The following is a 24,394-nucleotide window of genomic DNA, read 5'->3' as shown; positions in this document are numbered from 1 at the left end:
CACACATATATATATATATTTATTTATTTATGTATTCACGCATATATACACATCCAATCAGCACTCGCCATAGCAGTCATCATGAACATCCCCCTCAACACTTTCAAGGTGCTACGCAATGTACCGCTCCCTGATGAGGGAAGCGTGGTCCACACGAACGCCGCGGTGCTGGACATGGGTGGCCACACGACGCGGCTCGGGTTTGCTGGTGACACAGCGCCGCGCATGCGACAGCGCACGTGTCTCGTGAAGGGCAAGGCAACCTTTTCGGACGCCTGTGATGTGCTAGATCACGTCTCTGACCCTGACGCCGCGACGACGGTGCTGGAGAATGGCGTCATCGCGGACTGGGAGGGGTACGAGGAGCTCCTGAGCCGCGTCGCTCGGATACTAGACCTCGAGAACGTGGAGCACAACACCCCATTACTGATGACGGAGAAGGCGCTCGTGCCGTTGCATCAGCGACAGAAGATAGCGGAACTTCTTTTTGAGACCCATCATGTGGTCTCTACTAGCTTTGCCTTGAGCCCGGTGCTCTCCCTCTACGCGTCCGGATTGTGCACTGGTGTGTCAGTCGAGCTGGGTCACAATCAGAGCCATGTGGTACCGGTGTTCCAAGGGCTTGCTCTTTTTCACGCGACGCACTGCCTTGATATTGGCGGGGCGGACCTCACCCAACACTTCACCTCTCTCATGTCTCCTGTGGCAAGCACGCATGTGTCAGTGCTGGACAGCATGACACCAATGCAGCGAGAAAGCATGTGGGAGTACATCAAGGAGCGCCACTGCACCGTGGCCGACGACGCGCAGCTCTTTTCTCAGTGCAGCTGTGTAAGCACCATGGCGGGCAGTGCTACTGGTTGCTCATCGTCGAGAGGCTCGCACGACGAGGAGGATCGGTACCGGGAGGAGTGTGTGCTCCCCGACGGCACCGCCCTGCCCATCAGCGGCGCGGCTCGGTTTATCCCCGGCGAGTGTTACTTTCAACCGTCGCTCTCACCAACGTTGCAGAAGCCGCACGACCAGTCCTCTGTGGTGGACGAGGTGCTGCTGCGTACCACACATACGCCAGTGGCCATTCCTGAGCTAGTCGTGGATTCCATGCGGCGCTGCGACAGCGATTTGCTGAACACGTTCGCCTCCCATATCGTCGTCAGCGGCGGTGCTTCGCTATTGCGCGGGTTGACGCAGCGCGTCGAGTCTGATGTGCAGACCTCTCTGGTCAACGCCAACAGCCTCCATAGCGTCGGTGCCGCTCGCGTGTATGCAGATGTTGAGCGGCGTGACGCCGCCTTTGTTGGCGGCTCGATTTGGGCATCGCTGCCGGCGGCGCAGGCTTTGTGGGTGACTAAGGCTGACTATGATGAGGTGGGGTCTATGGCTGTAGTGCGTGGATGCTTCTAGACTCTCGTGTCAAAGAGTGGGCACGCACAGAGACGACGAGAGCGGCGAGAAGGCGGTGACTCAAACGTCTGTGTCAGTGTTTAAGCTGTCCTCCTCTTTCGTGGTTTCATCACCCTTTTTTTTTCACGTGTGTGTGTGTGTGTGTGTGTGTGTGTGGAGGTGGAGGTGGAGGTGGAATGAGCTCTTTGCCACCAAAAATATTCGTTGTATGTATAAATATGAACGTTTTTGTTCTCTTCCCCCCCCCCTCCCACACACTCGCCCTCTCCCACGCGCACCAATACCACTTCTCATGTACAGGGGGGTGTACCTCTTCTTTGGGGCGCTATCCCCGGGTTCTGTTGCTCTTCCTCTTTCCCCCCTCCTAGTGAAGCGGCATTCTGACTCACGGTAATTCTGACACGACTGTCTGTCTGTGTGTGTGTGTGTGTGTGTCTATGGTGCAGACGTAAGCGCCTGCTCTCACGATCACCTCAAAGGATGTCCTCTTCAACATCATCGTCGCGGAGGACGAGGGGCCTTGTGTGGTTATCACCAGCATAAATCTCACACACGTGTGCTTCCACAGGATAAGGTGTCTCATTCGAAAGCGAAAGGAGGAGAGAAACAAAGCCGTTATTACACCTGGTGCAAAATCACAAATACTGTTGGGGGTGTCACATCCGCTCCACAGGCTGCCTGCCTCGTCCGGCCCTCCTTATATGCCAAGACAAAGGAGAGGCTCAGGGGGAACGTGGGGGAAAGAGGGGGGGGGGGCAACTCTTCTCTGTTGTCCACCCTCCTCTCTCTCTCCCCCCTCCTGTCATACACACACGCATACACTCACACCCTTCTTCTGCACAAAGCGATAAATCAGTTGTATGAGACGATATTCATTAGGACCATTGCGGTGCTGTTTATCTCTGTGTGTGTGTGTGTGTGTAGGGGGTGGGTGGGGGCTACACAGCTTTGTTCCCCCTTACACCTCACCCGTCATGATTTCTCGTTGTGTTCGTTTGACCTTTCTTTCCGATCTCCTCCTCCTTTGTCACTCTCTTTTCTCTCCCCTTTCCGCCCTCCTCTCTCTCTCTGCATGTGTGTGCGTGTGTGTTTCTTCATGGTGTCGCTGCTGCATTGCTCGGCGGCAATGGTGGTGAGAGGGGAGAGGGACACACTTGAAAACGAAAAGTAGTTCCCACTGTCCCCCCTCCTCTTCCCCATTATCCACCACCTCAACTGAGCCATCATATATATTTATAACGAAAAACATCGGGAGACCATCTCCAACACAACACAGACACAAACTCAAGAGAAAAGTCAAAGATTCATAAGTCGCAAACGTACACCTCTCCTCTCCCCGACGTACCCATTCGTTCTTGGCGCCCACCAGATTTTTTTTGTTACGTCTTACGCGCAGACGCGGTCGAGCTTCATTGGGGGGGAGGGAGAGGTCGTCAGGGCAAAAAAAAAAGACGAGGAACACGCTCCATCATCCCCCCATCTTTTTCTTTCATCCTTCATCCTCTGCACTCGACCAAATATCATCTTCTATGATTCTCTTGAAAGAGACTCGGGCTACATATTTTGACTTCTCTTTTTCATCTGTGTTCTCTCTTGCCTCTTGCTTTGCCCCTCCCCGCCTCTCCATTCCCCGCTTTGCGTGTTTTTGTTTTTTGCGGTTCCCGTGCCCCACGTAGTCGTCTTCAGGGACGTCCTTTATCATTGCCACTATTATAACTGTTTTTACCCCCCTCTCGCTCTCTCTCACTGTCCCTCCTTCTGCCTTCTGCCTTCTGTTGCGCTTCCTTTCGCTCTCTCTCCCCTCCTATTCTTCGCCTCTTTTTTTTTTTGTCGCCCGCTGCTATTTGCTTGCTTGTTTTTATCCAGCTCTGACCTGTGCATGTGATCGAGTGGGGCTCCCCCTTCTTGGCTCGTTTCTGCCATTTGGACGCGAGAAAGGAGGGCGTGGGGGAAAACAAAAGAGTTGTCGTGTGTCTTTCTGCCTTCACCCACAATCCTTTGGGCCTTTTCACACAAACACAAACGGATCGATCTGCACACGTGTGTGTCGGAGTGCGCGTGAGTATATATTTATTTATTTTCCATCGGCTTCCCCCCCCCTCTCTCTCTCCATTTCTCTCCCCTCTTTTTTTTTCTCTAGGTCTATTGCACGTTTGACGTTCTGCAATCACTGCTGTTACTCTCGGTGTCTCTGATTGGTGCGAAAGGCGTGCAGGGCGAGGGAAGGTGAGGGGGGCGTTAACGGTGTCATTGTCTCGCTGGGACGTACCATACTCTTTTCTTTTTTATTCTGCAACACCCACCACCCCCACCACCACCCCCTTGTCCTCTCTCCCTTTGTTTTCAGTTCAGTTTTTTTTAATCCTGCCTTTCCAGGCGTTGTGTTGATTAGCTGCACGTCTCCCTCCCCCCCCTCCCTCTCCCTACCCCATTCTCCCCTTCCGCAACCCCGAGACCTTTTTTTTGCCCCGGTGCATATCTTCTTGACACCTCCCCCACATGCACACCTGCGCAGATTGAGCAGCGCCCAACATTGCCCAGTATCCGGTGCACTTGCAGATCAGCGTACAGAGAGACAGAGACAGACAGACACGAAGAGACATCACACATTTTCTCTCTGGTGCTGTGTTTTGATACATTTCTCTTCCCTCTTTATCCTGTTCTCCAGCCTCGTTTTTTTTTTTTTACTTACTCTGCCTGTCCGCCCGTGTGTGTGTGTGTGTGTGTGGTGGTGGTGGTGGTGGTGGATGGGGAGTACGTGCACAGCTGAATCGGTTATTCGAACTTCACAAGAACCGTTTGTTTGTTGGTGGATCGCTGTATCAGCGCTGCATATTATACTTCCTCTTCACTCCTCCTCCTCCTCCTCCTCCCCCTCCCTCCCCCCCTCCTCCTCTCCCACTTGAATCATTGTGCTTCTTCCTTGACTTGTTCTTCCTCTTCTACACATACAGATACGCACATTACATAGACTTCTCCTCCCCACACCTCGCACACGGATATCCTAACCACAAATATTTAAACAAGGGAATGAGGCATTCCGTCTGTGGTGCCTGGCCGCCAGCTCGGCGGTGTACTTCAGCGCCGAGGGGCAGAGAAGGATCACACCGCAGCCCAACTTCTTTCTACGCCTTCCCGTCTACATTGCACGACATTCTGTTCGGTCCTCGAGAGCGCCTCACCAGCTACGAAGACGGCATGCGAGCGTTTCCATACACCAGCCCCACACCTGCGACGGGGGAGGCAAAGGCCGCCGTACCCGATTCACTCGCTGAGCGACCAGCAGAAGGCATGACCGCTGCGGCGGCGGTAGCCACTGCTGTCCCCACTGAAGCAGTGGAGTCGCCCCCTGCAGAAGCAGCGGAGAAGCAGGTAGCGGAGGACCAGAACGTCGAGGCGCCACCAGCCAGGGAGGAGGCTATTCACGAGGCCCCCGATGAGAGCCATGCGGCTCTTCCTGCTGCCGCCGCCACCACCGCCCTCGTAGAAGCTGAAGGAGTGGTTGCAGAAAATCCAGAGACAGACGCACCGGAGGATGCGACAGTACTAACTGCAGCGGACGGACCCGATACCATGGCTCATGACAGCGCGGAAGGTCGAACAAAGTCCTCGCTTGACTGTGTTGCCGGTGGGGCACCGTCATCCAACCTCATCATCGTCGCTGCCGCTCAGATGGAGACGGATGCCACGACCACGGATGGTGGTGCCGTTTCTGATGTAGTGAACAGCGCCGACAGGGTCGGCGCGGAGACTGTGCAGGAGGCGGTTGCAGTAAAGTTGGAGGGGGCCGATGAGGTGACCGAGGAGGCTCAGAGGCCTCCCGATGCCGCTGAGAAGGCGGGGTTTGATGAACAAGACACCGCTGCCTTGCCGGACGATCTGGGCAGGGACGAGGAGGCTGAGGTGGCGGTGGAGCCAAGTGCGGCCGAGAGCACAGCACCGGAAGATGAGCCCTCAGTAAAGTTGACGCAACTTCGGGCCACGTGTGAGATGATGGCCTTCGATGCGGCCCACATAGCCGAATGGATGATGGCGTATCGTCAGGAGACCGCACACGTTCCGTCCGGCGTGCAGCGCTTCCTGCACGAGTTCAACGGTCGAGCGGACAAGCTCATGCCGCTGTGGATGGGTGGCATAAGCCCAATGCCAAACGCTACGAGCGCTGCTGCGAAAAAAGGGAAGAAGAATGGCTTGGCTAGCAGCACCCTCGGAGCCTCGAGGAGTGGGACGAGCACGCTGGTTGACCTGCCCGCTCGGGACGGTGGGGGGTTCGGCACTTCCGCTTCTTTGCGCACCGGCGCCAGCGTCCCAGTGCGGAAGTCGAATGCCCTGGAGGCACTCAGCGATGTCTGGGAGGGCCGCCAGGAGGCCCCCATTTCGCTCTCACAGGGGTCGCTGCGCCGCCGTGGTCTCTTTGGCGAGGTTGAAAAGAAGAAGATACATCATCTGGTGGTGGCGGTTCTGAACAAGGTGACCACTGATCCGGTCAAGTTTCGAGAGGTCAAGAACGAACTGCTGCGTCTGCCCATCCCTGAAGCCAATGCGGAACAGCTGACAAAAATCGTGGACGCCTTTTTCACCAAGGCGGTGCGTGAGCAGCACTTCAGCCACAGCTACGCTGACCTCATCGTGGCCCTCTGCAAAGTGCCGCAGGGGCAGCACATTGTCGGCGATAAGACGCAGAGCCTCGAGTATCGGCTGCGAATGGCCCTGTTAAAACGGTGCCAGGCAGAATTCGTGCAGAGCATCCGAGCCGAGGAGACGGACCCACTCAGCTCGACGGCGACGTCGACGCTGACAGCGACGGACGATGTGTCTTCGAGGCTGACGGCTGCCATGGAGAGTGCCCAGGCGGTTGGCGGCGAGACGGAGAAGGAGCGTCGCGACCGTATGTGCGGCAACGTTCGATTTGTGTGTGAGCTGTTCCTGCGCGATGTCGTCGCCGCCTCCGTCATTTCCGTGATTTTCCGCATTTGCTGCCTCGGCTCGGAGTTTGGCGAGTTCGTCGTGCCTCCGTCGTACACACCGACTGAGTCACAGGTGGACGAGATCATCACGGCCGTAAAGACAGTCAAGGAGCGATATTTTGTGCAGTCCGGGGAGGGGCGGCGTATGCTTCCGCAGCTGCTAAGTCAGCTGGATTACTGGATGAAGCACTACACCGTCAGTCGCTGCCGGTTCGTGCTCATGTCGACAGTTGATGACCTGCGTGCCATGCTTCCTGACGATCCGGCCTCGCCACCGAGTATGACGCTTCATATCACGCCTCAGCTGACACAGTCACCGCCCCCTTTCGATTGTGCTGAGCAGGGGGTGCTCGCCTTAGCGTGCCCTGCCCAATCGCCGGCTGCCGCTGTGCCAGGAGTACTCGGTACTGCTGACGCGAGCCGGCCGCTGCTCATGAGCTCAGTGATGGTGGGCGGGCAGCCTCTACCAGCGCCCCGCAGCAAACAGGTCGGCAGCATGAGTCTGAGTGACTCGGCTGGATCGATCAATTGCATGCCCCCCTCCCAGTCACCTGTTACGAGCGTCATCAACCGCCCCATTCTCACCCTAGCATCGCGGGCAGCCCTCCAGCAGGTGCGCCCGGAGGCGATCGCGAAGCTGATGGCGGCTTTTTCGAGTGACCAATGCAGTGCTGAGGAGGTGGCCATTCAACTCTTTGACACCTACGGCAATGTGCTGCCGGCTCTCGCTGCGTGGCTAAATCGCTGCATCTCTGTGGTGAAGGAAGAGAAGACACGCAAGCGGACCGGCTCTGTCCTGATTGCATGCGTGACGCATCTGACGGCACACACCAACGCGGGCAGTGATGAGATTGCGGAGACGGTGGCGGCGTGTCGCGAACAGTTGCATGGAGTCGCGATGGAAGCCCTACAGCGCGCCATCTCAAGTAAGCTCTATGAGGACCTCCGCATCTTCCAGTTTTGGGCTCAGCTCGTCCTCTCCGACCACGCGCGCGTCATCTACGACGAGGAGCTGCTGAACGAGGGTCTCGAACTACTCGTGTACACGGCGCCGCCGGCTGTGCGCAACTACCTCTCAGAAGTGGGGAAGTACATGGCACAGGTACTTGTCGCCCCGGAGAAGTTGCCCTGGCAGGCGTCTTCAGAGGCGCAGAATTTCGTGAGGTACCGCCCGTTGCTCGTGCTCCACAGCCTTCTGATGCGCGGCGGTCCCAGCGTGGCGCAGGAGCTTCTCGATAACGTCATCAGCTTCAGCGATGTGCGGCAGAACTCTCTCGAGCTTCGGATCTATCATGCCTTCCGCACCGGCTCGCCGTCCCGCGAGGTCATCTTCGAGGAGTTGCGCACATCGCCGCGGGTCACAAGCCGCGACTCGACGTTCCCCGCGGAGGTGCTTAGCGCGCTTCTCATTGCGGAGTTGTCCTCTAGCGGTGATGCCTTCGTCGAGGACAACATGGACCTCCTCCAGATCACTGTCGATGGTGTGGTGCGTGCGGAACGCGAGATCGCCCTTGTGGCTGAGGTCTATGAGATTCTTCGCTACACGCCTCGTCCTATGACGATGTCGGCTGCGGCTCGGGTCCTGCGCAAGTTTGTGTACATGCACATCGTCTCCGAGGAGACCATAGAGCGGGCCGATAGGTTTTACGAGGCGGAGCGCGACGGTGCCATCAGCAAGCCTACCCAGGAGGGCGGTGGAGCGCTTATGGCGCCGCCGAGCGCCGAGTATCCGCGTATTATGGATCGCTGCAGCACAGACGATGCCGTGCTTAGCGGTAGATTGTCTGTGCGCTCCGGGAACGGCGCAATGGGTGTGAGCGGCCATGACGGCGGCAACGTGAACGGCGGTGTTGCTGCAGGTGGGGGAGCGGGGTCGGTGGACGGTCTGCAGAGTTCTAACGCCAGCAGCTTCGCGGAGTTTCATCCACGCGACAGCGGCCTGCCGCGCTGTGAGGCCGACAGCGAACAAAACAGCAGCCGCCACTCGCAGCGGCAGCTGTCACCACGGCGGGACAGCCAGAGCAACAGTTCTTTCCAGGTGACACGCGGCGGCGAGGACAACAGCAAGCGACTGTATCGCAACTCTTACAAAAATCGTCGGCGCAGTCAAGGTGAGCGCGGCAGTGAGCAGCATTCCAATGCGGGCGGCAGCAAGGATGTATCATCGCCGCCGCAGCAGCCGCAGCCGCAGCCGCAGCAGCCCATGGGGTTGATGGCGCCGGCACCGACATCTAATTACGCTGGTAGCCACGAAGGTGGTCGCCACATCAGTGGCGGTCGCTACGACCGGCAGCACATCAATACACGTGGTGGGCGGGGAAGTGGTCGTGGCGGTGGGTGGCGCGGCAACGGTGTCACACCTCATCGAGGGGGCGGCCATGGTGACAGCGGCATATCACGTGAGGACTCACGTCGGGGCAGTGGCGGTGGCGGTAGTCGCTACACCACTCGCACGTCTGGTGGCGGCGGAGGTAAAGGTGGGTGATGCAGCGGGGACGAGTTTTTTTCTCTATAGGGTGCGTGGAAGGGCCAGTGAGGTCTTCGCGCTTTGCGCAGCTTTTTTTTTTTTGCTGGGCTCTGTTTCTTTTTTGTACGTGGGGCTGCACGTGTCCCCCCTTCCTCCGCTTCCCCCCTCCCCCAATCCCGTGACTCTCGCTCAAATATTTGGTCGTGGTGGTGGTGGTGCCTGTTTTGCTTTCCGTTTTGGGTATCTACTTTCGTTCACCGGTTTGTTTGATTGTTCTCCACCTCTCAAGGCGCGTGCACGCGTATGACGCATCCTCTCCCCCTTCGAAATTTGCGAGATGTATCATTGGACACTGAAGAGGAATCATCTTGCCTGCGCCGGAGCAGGGAGGAGGAGGGGGGGGTGGGTGGGTATACACCAGTCACAAACGTATCGACGAATGCGGTCACACACACACAGAGAGAGGGGGGGGGAGGCGAAAAGCTGATGGGCCTCAATGCACATGTCGCTGATAATGCACATGCCTGTGTCTCACCCACCAGCGTGTCTCGGTATTGCCTATCTTCGAAAGGAATACAGACGACTATCGCACGTCGAGGTTTTCCAGTGGATGAGAGTTGGTGCACCTGCGTACGGCACAGAGAGAGAGAGAGGTGGCGGCGTTGTTGGTGGCTACACTGTCGCACCAACGGTCCTCGTCTCTTCCGGGTCTCTCTCCAGTATTATATACGCGAGGTGGTGGGCAGGGCGCGGGGTGCACACGCGTCCGACTATCCGTGCGATGGTGGCTGTGTGCCACCGGCTCATACACTTAGCTGTCAACATGGGCGCGCGTCACGGTGTATCGGCTGACATCGTGATGACTTCATGCTACGCAAATTTTTCCTTCTCTGTCTGTGTGTCCAACTGAGCTTGAGCGCGCACACAAACGGTTATTTTTGAACAGACACGCATGTGTATCTGCAAAACTCTTCTCTCCCCTCCCCCTCCCTTTCCTCGCTCCTTGACAGCTTTTGCTGTACACATCCCAAACGTACCTCCTTGTGAAGTAAAACGTATCCGCCACAAATCGGAGCTTCGCGCTGCGGTGGATCCGGTGCGGAATCGCCTTCTTTTTTTTTGTTTCTCGTCTTGGCTTTACCATTTGCTGCCGCTGCCTGGAGGCGCCTGCACGTCTTCTTGCAACAAGGACGGCTCCCCCCCCCCCCCCCCCCCAAAAAAAAAAAAAATCTGTTGTGCCGTGGATGTACAACCGGGCTGGAGCTTCTCTCACAAGAGAGAGAAGGGGAAGAAGAGCACGGCCATTGTGCCCATAAACACTTCCCACAGAACGCGGCTTCATGTCCTCCGACGCCTTGGACCCCAAGGCGTCGGTGTCGCTGCCGGCAGAAGATCTCGCCATGACGCCACTGGATGCTGTGACGCACCTCGGCTCCCTTGACTTCTTTACGTCATCCCCTGCCGAGCGTCATCCAGGCGCGGTGAGCGAGACGGGGTCCAGCCAAGCGCCACTGCTGCCACGTGCGCAGCAACTGGGAAACGCCACCATGTCGATTTCTACGAATGAGGGTCGCTTGGGCGTTTCACATCCCCATCTGCTGCGGCCGCTCGAGATTGTGGAGTCGATTAGGAGCTTGCATGAGTTGCATCAGAAGGGCGGACTCACCAACGAGGAGTTCGCACAGGCAAAGCAGCATGTTCTGGAGTCGTGCTCGTCCTCAGCATCGACGCTCAAGAGCAAGTCGAAGCAGTCACGCAGACCCCGTCACCACCGCCGGAGTCGCCGTTCACACAACAACTCAGCCTCCATTTCCCCGTCTACTCGCTCGCGGCAGCCACGCGATGCTCGCGCGCGCGCCTCCGGTGATCACAGCTTCAAGACTACCAGTCACCGCTACAGCCGCTCCTCCTCCTCTTCATCCTCGAAGTCATCGTCGTCGTCGTCGTCGAGCAATCGCTTCATCATTGTAGCGCGCTCGAATGTGTGGCGCACCCTCAACGCCGTCACCGAGGAGGGCTTGTTCAACCCTTACTCGATGGATGACAACCATCTGCGTCTCGACTACAGTGATCCAGCGCCGATGGCGCGCTCTCCGCTTCTCAGCGGCGGCGGCGGCGGCGCCGTCGTCGGATCCAGCAGTGGTGCGAGAGGGGGGAGGATGAGGGAGTGCTGCAATGGCGCCCACAGGCGGGGCGGCTACGGGGAAGTTCCCTCCGAAGACCCTTTAATTAACTTGGCGGGTGGTGCAGCCGGCCTGGCGATTCCATCGGCTACCGCTTCCACCACTAAAGGTGGGGTCTTCACGCCCTGTGGCAGCGGCGCTCTCGGCTACACAGCTGCAGCGACAGGCGGCAGCATCGCCCGCCACGCCACCTCTCCCACCGGTCTCGACGGCTCAGACAAGACCAAGTACGGCGCTCTCTTGCACCGGGACGATGGCGCTCACGCTGTCGTGGCACTACCGCACATTCGCGTGGAGCTACACAAGGATGATGTCGTGTGCATCACCTACTTCAACAGCCGTGGCGGCTCTGGCAGCTGCTTCACGGATGTCGAGCTGCACCCCTCCCAGATGCGTGACCCGATTTTCGCTCATAAGGGTCAGTCACACGTCATGCCGAACCGCCCCGGGGCCGCAGCCCCCAAATACGATGGCATCTCTCCCGTCACAGTGGCTACCACCAATCAATACATGCCAGTCTCCCAGGTAGGGGAGATGCCGCTGGAGGAGCGCCGTGCTTGGGAGGAGATGTCCACCGCGCGCTCCTCCTCTACACCCAAGAGCGCCGATTCGTCGTACTTTGAGCAGAGCTTCAATTGGTACTGGGTGGATGTGACGGGTAGGGACGCCAGCCGGCAAAGGTACACGGCGACGCTGCGCTACCTCACCCAACACTTTAAATTGTGTGAGTCCTTCTTAGTGGACCGTGAGCACCACCTCACATTGCCGGGGGTGTTCGAATCCCCTATCTATCCTGGTCAATTCCTGTTGAACCTGCGTGTGGCAAGCGACAGGATTGCCATATCGGACGACAGTGTGATGGAGCTGACGAATCGGTGGATCATTGTGGTTGACCTGAAGCAGCACATCGTCATCACGCTGCACCGCGTTGACACGCATAGCATGGCGAACCTGCGGTCACAGTGGAAGAGGGTCATCGAGAACAGCGATGTATCCTTCCAAGAATTCCTTCTGAAGATTATCGACGACGCCATTCACACATATCAACTGAGCCTCGATGTACACACGGCTCTTCTTGAAAAATGCGAGGCTAAGCTCTTCGTGGAGAAGCCATCTGTGAGGACGCCAGGGGTCTCCGGCGACTACATCGACATGCGAATTCTACGTCACTTTGCCGGCAGCTCCCGCTCGAAGTTTCTGCACCGCCTGTTGGACGAACACGACAGCTCACCAATGAACAAAGGGGAAATGAACGGTTTCCTGCACCACTTACACCGTCGCACCAGCGTGCAGCACCGCATGCTCACCGTTACTCAAACCGTACTGGCAAAGGCCTTCACGAAGCTGCGGCTGTGCTCACGTGAGATGGCGGAGCAGATGTGTGCGTCGTGCATTGAGATCAACGACCGCGCAATGGGGGTGCGGGACGACGCCAAGGCGCTGCTGAACCTACACATCTCCCTTCAAAGCTTCCGCACAAATGAGCTGATGGCCGTGCTGACGCGTGTGACGATGTTGTTCACACCGGTGACATTTTTGGCTGGCGTGTATGGCATGAATTTCCAGAAACATTTCCCGGAGCTGACGTGGGAGTACGGCTACCCATTTTTTTGGATCATGTGCATCATCGTGGTCATTGCCATGCACACTTTCTTTGTACGAGAGCACTGAGATTTCTTTGTATTATGTGGGGGAGGAGGGAGGGAGGGAGGGAGGGGGTGGGTGGGTGGGTGGGGACATATATTAACGTTCAACCGATAAGCCGCCACCGCGGCCGGCCGGCCGGCCCCCCCCCCTTTCCCTTTCTTTGGAACACAGGCTTACAAGCCGACATACACAAAGAGAGTCGATTGCCTCCCGCGGTTTCACTTTTTTTTTTTGTGCGTGTGGGAGATCGTTGGTGCGCACTGGTGAATTATCTTGTGAATTGCTAGCGTGTTATTCTTCTGCTGCCCCCCCCTCTCGCTCTCTCCCTCTCTCACTCACACGCCTCCTTACCTCTTGTCGTGATCACCCCCCATGACTTTCTCGAGGGGGAGGGGGGATGGGGGATGGATATACACTTAATCAGCGATACTCACAGCTCTCCCAACTTCACACGCAAAGATCACGAGTGACCCGCCACCACAGACGGGGCTGGGAACGGTTTACGAAAGCGTACAGTCACCCACGTTGTGCACCACCACCACCACCACTTGCACATCCCACGCTCACCTTGTCACTCATCACACTCCTCTCTCGTTCTCTACCCCCCCCTCCCCCCTTTTCCCCTCCACCCCTCCACACTTTTTTTTCCCTCGCTCGCCAGACAATCAGACGCTTCTATTATACGGCTATTGGTGTGCTTGGCTACATTGGTATTTTTCATATATATTATATATACATATATTTACATTTTTTTATATATAGCCATTTGATTTTGTATGTGTTGGCATCAACACCGCTACTCACAGAGGTGAATTTCTTTCTTCCCCTTCCTCGCTCTCTCCCTCCCTTCCCTCTCCCCTTCGCCGCAGTGTCGGTCGTCTGTGTGTGTGTGTGTGTGTGTGTCGCTGTGGATTCTGCCGTGTATTTTCTCAGGCGTGTGTCCTAGTCATTTCCCTGTTTCTTTCTCAGGTTGCAGCTTGTGCTCCCTTCTCGATACCGAGAGAACAACCCGGCCTGCTTTCCTCTCTTCCTTGTCTCCCGGTGGATGCCTCACAGCTTGATGGAGTCCGTGGATACGGATGGCGCGTACGGGTTTGGCCGCGATTCGAGCAGCTCAGAGGAGAATAGGTCAATGGAGACATGCAAAGGGTCGTCGCTCTACTCCCTGGTGACCAGCGAGGACCCTGTTGAGAGCGTCAACGATCCATGTAGCGACCACCTGGTCGTTACTTCTAGTGGAAGTAGTGACACCACTGTGGTGGAGAACGAGGATGAGGCGGCTGTGCATTCTCGTTTTTTCGGCGAATGTGTGGGCAACGTTGGGAGCGCTGGAGGCGCCGCCTCTGGCCTGTTCCCTGCGGACGCGGACGCGGACAAGAAGGACGGCAAGGCGCGTGCGGCACCGACCGCCGTGGGGCTCATCAACGACGGCTGCACCTGTTACCTGAACTCGCTGCTACAGCTGCTTTTTCATATTAGCTACTTTCGCACCGCGGTCTACCGCATTCCCGTTGAAGCTGACGAGGGACCCACCGTGTACAAGGCACTGCAGGAAGTTTTTTTTCAGATGCAAGAGCGCACCACGCCGGCGCGCACCACGGTACTGACGAACGCCTTTGGATGGGGGCGCAAGGACCTCTACGTGCAGCACGACATCCAGGAGATGGCCACTCTGCTGCGGGACCACTTGGAGGAGCGGATGAAGGGCACCGTGACAGAGGGCGCGATCAATCAACTTTTTGAGGGGCGTGGGGAACAATTTGTGGAAACACTCGACAAATCGTATGTCTCGCGCCGCGCTGACACCTACTATGACGTGCACATCCCTCTTGGTCAGCACAGAACACTGTTAGACAGTCTCACTTCACTCACCGCGCGCGACCAACTGGTTGGCGACAACAAGTACCGAGTAGAGCGGGAGGGAGAGCCGGTGGTGTACAAGGATGCTGAAAAGGGTTACAGCTATACGCGGTTCCCTCCGGTGACGTGGTTTCACTTGAAGCGCTTCGCTATAGACTTTACCTCGCCGATGCCAGAGATGCGTAAGGTGAATGCGCCGCTGGAGTTCCCCCTCGTCCTCGACCTGTGCGCTCTAGAGAACCCCGGTGCTGCAGAGGGGGTTGGTGGCTCCGGGGCAGGAGGCAACGTGGACTCGGCTGCTGCTCCTTTTAGTAGCGACTCACCCGCCATCTACGACCTACAAGGGGTGATTGTGCACCGTGGCACAGCGCGCAGCGGTCATTACTATTGCTACATCCGGGAGTGGGACCGAGAGGAGCAGCGCTTCTGCCGCTGGCTTGAGTACGACGACGAGAATGTGCGTGTGGTGACAGACAAAGATGCTGTGAACGACAACTACGGCTGCTCCTCCACCACTGCGGAGAGCCTCCACCAGGACACGTCCGCCATGGGAAGGGGTAACGCGTACATCCTGTCGTACGTGCGCCGCGCCGATGCCGCAATGATTCTCGCACCGTCTCCGACAGACATCGTATCCGACCGGGTCAAGGAGGCGATGCGACGTGCCATCCAGGAAGAGGAGCGACAGCTGCGTGAGGCTGAGGAGGCCCGGAGGTCCGTGACGATTTTTTGTATCACTGATGCGGCCCTCCGCAAATACTGCGAGTCTGTTTGCAGCACCGAACTCTTCTCCCGCGATGCTCAACAGTGGCGCCGGCATGCAGACTGCGTTATAACCGTCCACAAATCGGATACACTGACGGAGGTGTACGAAACCCTCGCAGCGCAGGCCGAGATGGCGCAGCTGGGTGTGACGGCCAGCAACTGTCGCATCTGGTGGTGCCGCGATGCGTCTACAGTGCGGCCATCTTTCCCTTTTCCGACGTATGAGGAAAGTGCAGCGCTAAAGGGTCTTGGGCCGCAACAACCACAGCAGCAGCAGCAGCAACAACAGCAACAGCAACAGCAGCAGCAGCAACAACGGGTGTGCCTGCAGGATTTTCTCAGCGAGGAGGAAAGTAGGATCGTGCTGACGATGTGCGTTTACGTAGAGCAGGCGAAGGTGCCTCTCCCAGGGCTAAGCAGTCTGACCCAGAAAGTGGGCCTCATTCGCAGCTTCCAGCAGGATATCCATCACCGCTTCTACATGGTGGAGTTGTCGAGCCCGACGGAGGCGAAAGCACTGCACCTCACCCTCGAGCACTCCGACTATCCTGTCGAGGTCAACTACAAAGTCACGACTGACACTGAGCCAAATGTTCTTTCCGCAGTGTCCGTCATGGGGAACCGCAAAACCGCTGTTCTGCCCCTGAACGAGTTCCAGCGGACGGTCTCCGTGAAGCTGATCTGCTTGGCGCCGAACAAGCGACGAGTGCCCGTGCGCAGCGTGCACCTGGAGCTACCATTCAGGCGCCCCCTCCTCCCGCCCTCTCCCACCGCATCGGCCGACGAGGTTCCTGTGCTGCCCGTCATTGGCTACGACCGCGTCCTCATTTTCTTCAAGTACTACGACTACAACACAGTCCGCTACGTCTGTAGTCGACTCATTGACAAATCAGCTAAGGTGTATTGTTGCGAGGCCGTGTACCGTGACTCTCTCAGCTTTTTGGACGACTCAGCACACTCCTCGTTGGGCTCCCTGGCACCAATACGGCATCCATCATCACCGCCAGCGACGTCGATATTTTGCTTCTATCTCGAGCGCATCGACCATACGCTTGTGGAGCTCAACGAGCGCGCGGACTTGGGAGATTTGAAGTCTGGCTGTGTTCTGGTGGCGCAGCCGCGAGCGATCCCCGGCTCTCATCGCCACCTGTCGATAGTCCATTACTACATGTACGCACGCAACAGCGTTGACGTGCACATCGTCGAGGTGCAGCGCATCCATCAAGCAAACGACGAGGCGTACAGGCACACGACGCTGGAGCGGCAGCGCAGCGCTGTGGCCGCAGCGACAGCAGCCCACTCAGCAGCCGAGAAAGAGATGCAGTCGACACGCAGTCTTTCGGCTGCTGTCACAACCCCCCCTCTTTCGAACTCAGCCGCACCGGACGGAGGGTCCGAGGTGCACGACGGCGCCATCACCGCGGGTGCGCCGCAGGAGATGAACCCGACAGCGCTCAACAACAACGGCGAGTCTGCGTCGTTGAGCTTGGCGACGACGACACCGACAATCAACGACGGCGCTGGTAGCGGCAGCGGGGGCGGCGGGGGCGCCGTTGCATCAAGCGCGTCTACGACGGGTGGCAACACGAGCAGCGCCGGCTCAACGTCGATACCGATCGAGGGGGCCAGCGGCTGCAAAATCACCGCTCAGGCGAACGCCGTCGCGGAGGCCGACCCGATTCGTATTGCCGCCACGCTGAACCCATACGAGGCTGTCCAGCTCCCCATATTACATGAGGTGGCGGTGACGACGTTCCCTACGGAGCATTCGTGTCGCATGTCTTTGAGCTGGAACTACGAGACTGTTTGCGCTGCCGTCGGCCGTGCTATCGCCTTCGAGCCGAGTCATCTGCAGCTCTACCAAAGCAGCAGCAGCAATGGTGAAGCGACCCCAGAAATGTCGCCTCCAACGTGCACCACCCGACTCACTCTGGGCAACCTCCTCTACGTGAACAGCGAAATACACGTTCTCTACTACGAACGGTTGGCTGGGGCGCGCGATGAGAGGCCAAATCTCGGCGTTGTCACCGCCACCCTGCGGGACCAGGCGGGACACGCGCTGCACCGTGAAAGCTACAGCGTCAACGTTGCCAACATCACTCCCCAGAACCTCGTGAGGCTTGTGTGTCAGTCCGTGCCCACCTGGCAGCGGGAGACAGACGTGTGGGGTACCGTTCAGGAAACCCTCCAGTCATCGCACTTCACGCTCAGCTTCGTGGACAAGCCCAGACACGTCATCGCGGCGATGTGCGAGGTGCCCATGCTCAAGACTGACGCCGAGGAGTTCAGGCTGGATGCGTCGGCGCTGCGCAAGTTCGAAGTGGATCTTCAAGCGGCGGCCCCGCTTCAAGGCACGGAGAGGCGCATCGCATGTTGTCACATGGACTACATCACGCACAACTGCAGCGCGTCACTGGGGCATCAGCGAAAAGCTTTTGGGCAACCCTTCCTCATCACAACCGACCACACTACCACGGTGCGGGATGCCCTCAACATGCTGCTGCTAACAACACATCTATCCAAGGACGCACTCAACAACATGAATGGCTTAGGTGTTTTGGTGGCTGAGAAGATGTACTGCCTTGAGAACTGGGATGAGCACCTGCACATGTGTTGGATGAACGCCAAGAACTCGTCGTGGTACCCTCCAAGCCTAGTTCTGAACCACGCCAAGCCGCGCGAGAAGCCAGGCTCTCGTTACGTTCCCCAGCATAGCCCACAGCTGAAGATTTCGAATAAATAGGCACACACCTCTCTCCCCTCCCTCCCTCCCTCCCTCCCTCCCTCCCCCTTTTTCCCCTTTTTTCCCCCTTCTCCCCCCCTTCTCCCCCTTTCTCCCCATCCCGATCCCGTCGAGTGATATTCTGCTTTGCTTGAAAAAAAAATGCCATTTCTCGATGTCGTTTTCATTTTTTCTTTTTTTTTTTGCGTCTGCGCCTCGTTGCGTTTTTTTACCCTGGCGTTTTTCACGCCTTCTCATCTTGCGTCTGTGTGTGTGTGTGTGTGTGTGCGTATGTGCTGGTGGCGTACCTAATCGGTCCACCTTTCTTGATGTTGTACTGCTTTTGAGCATATCGTTGTGGGGGGGGGGGATTACCGCTGTTGTTCGTGGCTGTCCTGAAAATCATGGCGATCACCCTGCTCCAGCCAACGTGAGAGCATCATCAGTTCTTCTACGCACATATACAGAATGAAAGGTGGGGATGAAGTGGGGGTGAGATACTCTGGTTCTTTTTTTTTTAGGTTTCTGCTCGATTATGTGCGCTGTTGTCACTCTTGCTATCGTTGCGGTTGTCACATACATGCGTCTGTGTGTTTGTTTATGTGTGTATCAGATGCATCACCACCACCCCAATTGCAGAATAGGTACTCATGCATGCTCGGAGAGGCACGCGTTATAGAAGGCGATGGTGGTGTCAATCGCGTCAAACTACGCTACGCTACGCTACTCTGCTCCTCTCCCCTCCTGCAGGTGATTTTCTAGAAAAAAAACAAATGCATATATATGTATATATGTTTATCAAACTGCGTCCACCACCCGACACCATGCCCCGCCTGTATGCAGCATTGCTGCATATCGGCCGTGAAGAAAAAAAAGTAAAGAGGCAAGCGCAAAGGCACGCCACAAAGAAGAGGCGATGTTGGAGGCAGCGGGGGTGAGGGAGTAGCACACGTGAATGAACGAGCCGTGTCGCCTCCCCCCTTTCCATCTAACTTGGATGCACTCACTGGCCGGTCCACTATGGACACGTCTCACGACGCCTTCGCGTGTAGACACTACCTCTTTCGGGTCTTTGCGTGCCCCCTCATCACGTTCGGCGCACCGTTCACGTGTGTATGTGTGTATTGGGGTGTAGAGGGGGTGTGTGGGTCAGGCGGTGGTGGTGGTGGGGGGGGGAGGGGTTGTTCATTAACGGAGAGCGCTCCCTGTCTCTCCCCCCTCCTCCCCTCTCTCCCTACCCCCATTACGGACACACACACACACACACACACTCTTCTTGCTGTCCCACTTTCCTTCCGCCTTTTACCGAATCCACATTTTAAATATACGCCTGGTATCACACATGTACCGAACACACTTTGGCATATATATATATATATCTGTGTACATGTATACACACACACACACACACGCCAGCCAACGCATTGGAGGAACACGAGGGCCGACGCCCACCTCCCCCTCCAAACAAAAAAAAGAGACTGCGAGACACCGACGTGCGATTGAGTGAGGCGAACCCAACCGTAAACACACACACATACACACACACGCACGCACAACACAGTACACACGTTCTCTTTCGCGCGTACGCGCTCTTCAACTCATAGAAGCAATCACAGAGATTTAAAGGCGTGACATAGACCTTGAAAGCCAAGAGTTTTGCTCTCCCCCCTCCCTCCCTCCTACACACAGCCACACACAGATCAAAGAAAAACAGGCGGGTGCCCTCATATCTATATACACATATATAGAGAAGAAACACAGTGGCGTGCTACTTGTTATCGACATCGTCATAGAAAAACTATAATCACACTACTACTCTGTTACTAATCGTGCTCGTGCGCGCGTGTGTGTGTTGTGTGTTGTGTGTCGTGTGGTGTCTGTGAAGTGTGTATTCCCCCTCATTCGATAGACATCCATTTAAAAAAAAAGGGAGTAGGGGTCTCGAGCAAAAAGAAGTCCACACCCACATCTGATGCAAACGGACTCAGTCGTTTACATCTCCTCCCTCCCTCCCTGCCCCTGTCTCCATCCTCTGACACACAAACACACGCAATCGCTGCGAGAATGACAGACGCTTCCAAGTACAAGAAGCTCACCCCCATCGACCATGTTCTCCTTCGACCGGAGATGTATGTGGGGAGCATTGAAACCCAGCTCACATCCATGTACATCTTCGACCCCGAGAAGGGCAAGATGGTCTGGGAAACGATGCGGGTGAATCAGGGACTCTTAAAGATTGTGGACGAGATTTTGCTCAATGCGGCTGATAACATTAATAACAGCAAAGGATCCGTGCGGCAGACGTACATCAGCATTCACATATCCGATACGGGCGAGATCACAATCGAGAACGACGGCGCCGGCCTCCCCATTGTGCGTAGCAAAGAACACAAAATGTACATCCCAGAAATGGTTTTTGGTCATCTGCTGACGAGCTCCAACTATCACAACGACGCAACCTCAACGACAGCAGGCCGGCACGGCTACGGTGCCAAACTAACGAATATTCTTTCCACAAAGTTTTCTATCGCCTGCCGCACTGCTGGCCGAGAGTTCCACATGAGCTGGACAGACCACATGCGGATGGCAACAGCGCCGCGACTGGCCCGTGTCGATCCAAAGGAAAGGAATGTGACGCGTGTCAAGTTCATGCCCGATTATGCACGCTTCGGCTTCCCCAACTCGTCCATCTCTCTTGACATGAAGCGTGTGCTGCACAAGCGCATCATGGACCTGGCCGCGATGTTTTCGAAGGTCGAGGTGCGGCTTAACAACGTGCCCTTTGGATTCAAGACATTCAGCGATTACGCAAAGCTTTACTCGCTGCCCGGCGCGGACGGGTCGATGCCGCCTGAGCCTTTTGTGCACACGAGTCCCAATGGCAGCATCGCGTATGTGCCGCAGCTGACGCAGAGCCCAAAGCGCATTGTTGGTGTTGTGAACGGCGTTGTCACCTACAACGGGGGCACGCACTGCAACGCCGCCATAGACATCCTCGACACCTGCCTCGACTCGCTCAGCAAAAACTTCAAAAAAGAGGGAAAAGTGGTGGACACCAATCGAGTGCAGCGACATTTTACTGTGCTCGTATTCCTCATCCAGGCACAACCGAAGTTCGATTCGCAAAGTAAGGCGAGACTCGTGTCAAGCGTGACGATGCCGCGCGTGCCGAAAAATAGCCTGGAGAAGTACCTCGAGACGATGCCGTTTCTGGAGGCGCACGTCAACAGTATGAACGACCAGCTCGCAAATGAGCTGAACAAGGAGATTGGTGCCGGCCGGCGACTGAGCAGCAAGAGCCTCATATCCTCCATCACGAAGCTCGTCGACGCCACGTCGTCTCGATCAGACGGCAGGAACATACGCACGCTCATCATTACGGAGGGAGACTCTGCCAAGGCACTCGCCCTCAACTCGCTCACGAGTGACCAAAAGAAATTCTGTGGTGTCTTCCCGCTGCGCGGCAAGCTGCTGAACGTGCGTAACAAGAACCTAAAGCGCCTCAAGACCTGCAAGGAGTTGCAAGACCTCTTCCTTGCACTGGGGCTTGAGCTGGGAAAGGAGTACCAAACGCCGGCTGAGCTGCGCTACCAGCGGCTGCTCATCATGACGGATCAGGACGCCGATGGATCACACATCAAAGGTCTCGTCATTAACGCCTTCGAGTCGCTGTGGCCGACACTGCTGCAGAACAACCCGGGCTACATCTCCCTCTTCTCCACACCTATCGTGAAGATCAAGGTGAATGGAAAGGCCAAGGAGGTGATCGCCTTCCACAGCTTCCGCGATTTTCATCGCTGGCAGCGTGCCCACCCGAGCACGCGCTACACGGCCAAGTACTACAAAGGTCTCGGTACTTCGACCACGGCGGAGGGTAAGGAGTACTTTGCGGATATGGACAAGAACATCATGCAGCTCACTGTTGAGGCCAAGGACCACCGGCTGCTCGACAGCGTCTTCGACACAGCAGAGGTGGAGTGGCGGAAGGAGTGGATGACAAAGGCCAACGCCTTCCAGGGCGAGATCGACATCGATCGCAGCAAAAAGACGCTCTCAATCCCAGAATTTGTACACAAGGAGATGGTGCACTTCGCACTCGTCGGCAACGCTCGCGCCATCCCACACTGCGTGGACGGACTGAAGCCATCGCAGCGGAAGATTTTGTGGGCCTTGCTGCGCCGCCACAGCTCCGAGGCGTCGAAAGTGGCACAGCTGTCAGGCTACATCTCAGAGGTGTCGGCGTTCCACCACGGCGAGGCCTCCTTGCAAGAGACGATCGTGAAGATGGCGCAGAACTTCACCGGTGGCAACAACATCAACCTGCTCGTTCCAGAGGGTCAATTTGGTTCTCGACAGCAGCTGGGCAACGATCACGCCGCCCCGCGCTACATCTTCACGAAGCTGAGTCGCTTTGCCCGTCTGCTGTTCCCCGAGGAGGATGACCCGCTGCTAGATTATATGGATGAGGAGGGCACCCCTGTGGAGCCGCATCATTACGTCCCCATCCTACCAATGCTTCTATGCAATGGCGCCGTCGGTATCGGCTTCGGTTTTGCCACAACGATTCCATCGTTCCACCCGCTCGATGTCTCGACTGCGGTGCGATCTATGATCAACGGCGAGTCGGCCAAGCAGGTGGTGCGCGACCTCGTGCCATGGGCGGTGGGCTTTCAGGGCACGGTGCGACGCGGCCCCGACAATGAGTTCATCGCGGTTGGCAAATACACGGCGCACCCCAATGGACGTTTTCACATATCGGAGGTGCCGTGGATGACAAGTATTGAGGCCTTCCGTCTACACATTTCTGGCCTTGCCAACTCAGATGTCGTGCAGCGCATCGCTGATTATTCGGGTGCCAACCACATCGACATCGATCTCATTGTCCGAGACGGGGCGCTGTCGACCTGGGCGGAGTGCGAGACGGACCTGGGTCTGGCGCAGCGCATCTACATCAACGGCACCGTCTTCTCGCCAACCGGCACGCTTAGCCCGATCGACTCCAATCTTGCGCCTGTGCTGCAGTGGCACTACGACCGCCGCCTAGATTTGTACAAGCGCCGGCGCACCCGCAAGATTGGGCTCATGGAGATGGACCTTGCCCGCCTGCAGTCGACACGCAAATTTGTGGAACACTTTAGGCAGGGTCAAATCGACTTCCTGCACGCGACAGATGACACACTCGTCAAGACATGTGTCAAACTTGGCCTCGTGCGCGTGGAGGAGAGCTTCGACTACATCTTAAAGAAACCCATTACATTCTTCACCCGCACAAGCACCGATAAGCTTCAGCAGGACATTGTCAAGACGCAGGCGCAGATTGAAGAGCTGAAGCGGACGACTCCGGTTAAGATGTGGCTGACAGATCTCGACAAGTTCGACAAAACATTCCAAGAGTATGAGCGTGTGCTCATCAACTCCATTCAGAAGGAGCAGCGCCCATCCAGTATCACGGGCGGGGTGGAGTTGCCGGCGCTTCGGCAACCGCTGCTGATGCTAGAGGCGTCCGCACATGGCGCGTCGACGTACCGCGTGCACGCCTGTCAGTATGAGAAGCCGCCGCCAACCAGGCGCCGCCCTGGTGACTTTTTTGGCGGCACCTCATCGTCGGACAATGCGGCGCGGGGTGTGGGCAAGCGGTTGGTTGGCTCGCGCACAGCATCCAAGAACAAGAAGATGGTCAACCGAAAGCGCCGCGTCCACATGAGCGTATCAGCCCAAGTGGCTCAGTTCGCTGGCGAGCAGCTCGGTCGCTTGCTGCCGAAGCTGCCGCGATTTTTGTTTTAGCCGAAAGGCATTGAACCGGAAATGCGTGACGTATGCGCTCGTGTGTTTAAGTGTGTGTGTGTGTGTGTATGTGTGTGTGTCAATCTCTCTTCTTCTCTTTCCGGGCTTCGTCGCTCTCGGTTCCTCTCTTCCCCTCCCATCGCACTAAGTAAAAGGCGAAAAAAAAAAGAAAAATTTCAAATCGAGGTGCAGCACCGTTGAGGGGCAACGTAAGGGATAGCTGAGGCTTCGATTGCACGTCCTCTCTCTCTGTCTTGTGTTGGGGCCGTATTTTTGCGGTTCTGCTACGCTCTCCGGTGCCTCTCGAGGATGAGTGTCGGTGGAGGGCTGTACAACGTACCCACTCTCCTGTGAGCTTACATTTTTTCTTGGTTTCTTCACACCAACGCCACGCACTGGATGGGGTCGGGGTTCCAAAGAGGCCACAGAAAAGGGAGGAGAGGCGCCATGGAAGGCCGCTGTATTGGGGTGTATGCACTCCCCCTTCAAGACGGACATGAGGATGAAGTCGCATGTACATCCCTGTTTATATGCTTGTGTGTGATGTCTTCGGCGCTGGGTGTTCAGCTACGACAGTTGCGCGGTTGTGCGCTTT

The 24,394-nt window shown here is 56.8% G+C and overlaps 5 protein-coding genes across 5 annotated transcripts; all 5 read left to right on the top strand.

Moving 5' to 3' along the window:
- Positions 1-81: 81 nt before the first annotated feature.
- JKF63_06163 (uncharacterized protein) lies at positions 82-1,404 on the top strand (the record flags this gene model as incomplete). The annotated part of the gene is made up of 1 exon (XM_067902114.1): positions 82-1,404. The coding sequence occupies one exon, from the start codon at positions 82-84 to the stop codon at positions 1,402-1,404; it is 1,323 nt and encodes a 440-aa protein (XP_067758461.1).
- A 3,198-nt stretch (positions 1,405-4,602) lies between these two features.
- Positions 4,603-8,856, top strand: JKF63_06162 (uncharacterized protein; the record flags this gene model as incomplete). Its single annotated transcript, XM_067902113.1, has 1 exon — positions 4,603-8,856. The coding sequence occupies one exon, from the start codon at positions 4,603-4,605 to the stop codon at positions 8,854-8,856; it is 4,254 nt and encodes a 1,417-aa protein (XP_067758460.1).
- Positions 8,857-10,178: 1,322 nt separating this feature from the next.
- JKF63_06161 (uncharacterized protein) lies at positions 10,179-12,692 on the top strand (the record flags this gene model as incomplete). Its single annotated transcript, XM_067902112.1, has 1 exon — positions 10,179-12,692. The coding sequence occupies one exon, from the start codon at positions 10,179-10,181 to the stop codon at positions 12,690-12,692; it is 2,514 nt and encodes an 837-aa protein (XP_067758459.1).
- Positions 12,693-13,713: 1,021 nt separating this feature from the next.
- JKF63_06160 (uncharacterized protein) lies at positions 13,714-18,036 on the top strand (the record flags this gene model as incomplete). Its single annotated transcript, XM_067902111.1, has 1 exon — positions 13,714-18,036. One exon carries the CDS (start codon positions 13,714-13,716, stop codon positions 18,034-18,036), a length of 4,323 nt encoding a protein of 1,440 aa, XP_067758458.1.
- Positions 18,037-20,079: 2,043 nt separating this feature from the next.
- Positions 20,080-23,799, top strand: JKF63_06159 (uncharacterized protein; the record flags this gene model as incomplete). The annotated part of the gene is made up of 1 exon (XM_067902110.1): positions 20,080-23,799. One exon carries the CDS (start codon positions 20,080-20,082, stop codon positions 23,797-23,799), a length of 3,720 nt encoding a protein of 1,239 aa, XP_067758457.1.
- Between the last annotated feature and the right edge of the window lie 595 nt (positions 23,800-24,394).

Source organism: Porcisia hertigi, chromosome 15 (genome assembly GCF_017918235.1).
Source record: "Porcisia hertigi strain C119 chromosome 15, whole genome shotgun sequence".
Lineage (NCBI taxonomy): Eukaryota > Euglenozoa > Kinetoplastea > Trypanosomatida > Trypanosomatidae > Porcisia > Porcisia hertigi.
This window is presented reverse-complemented; position numbering and strand designations above follow the sequence as displayed.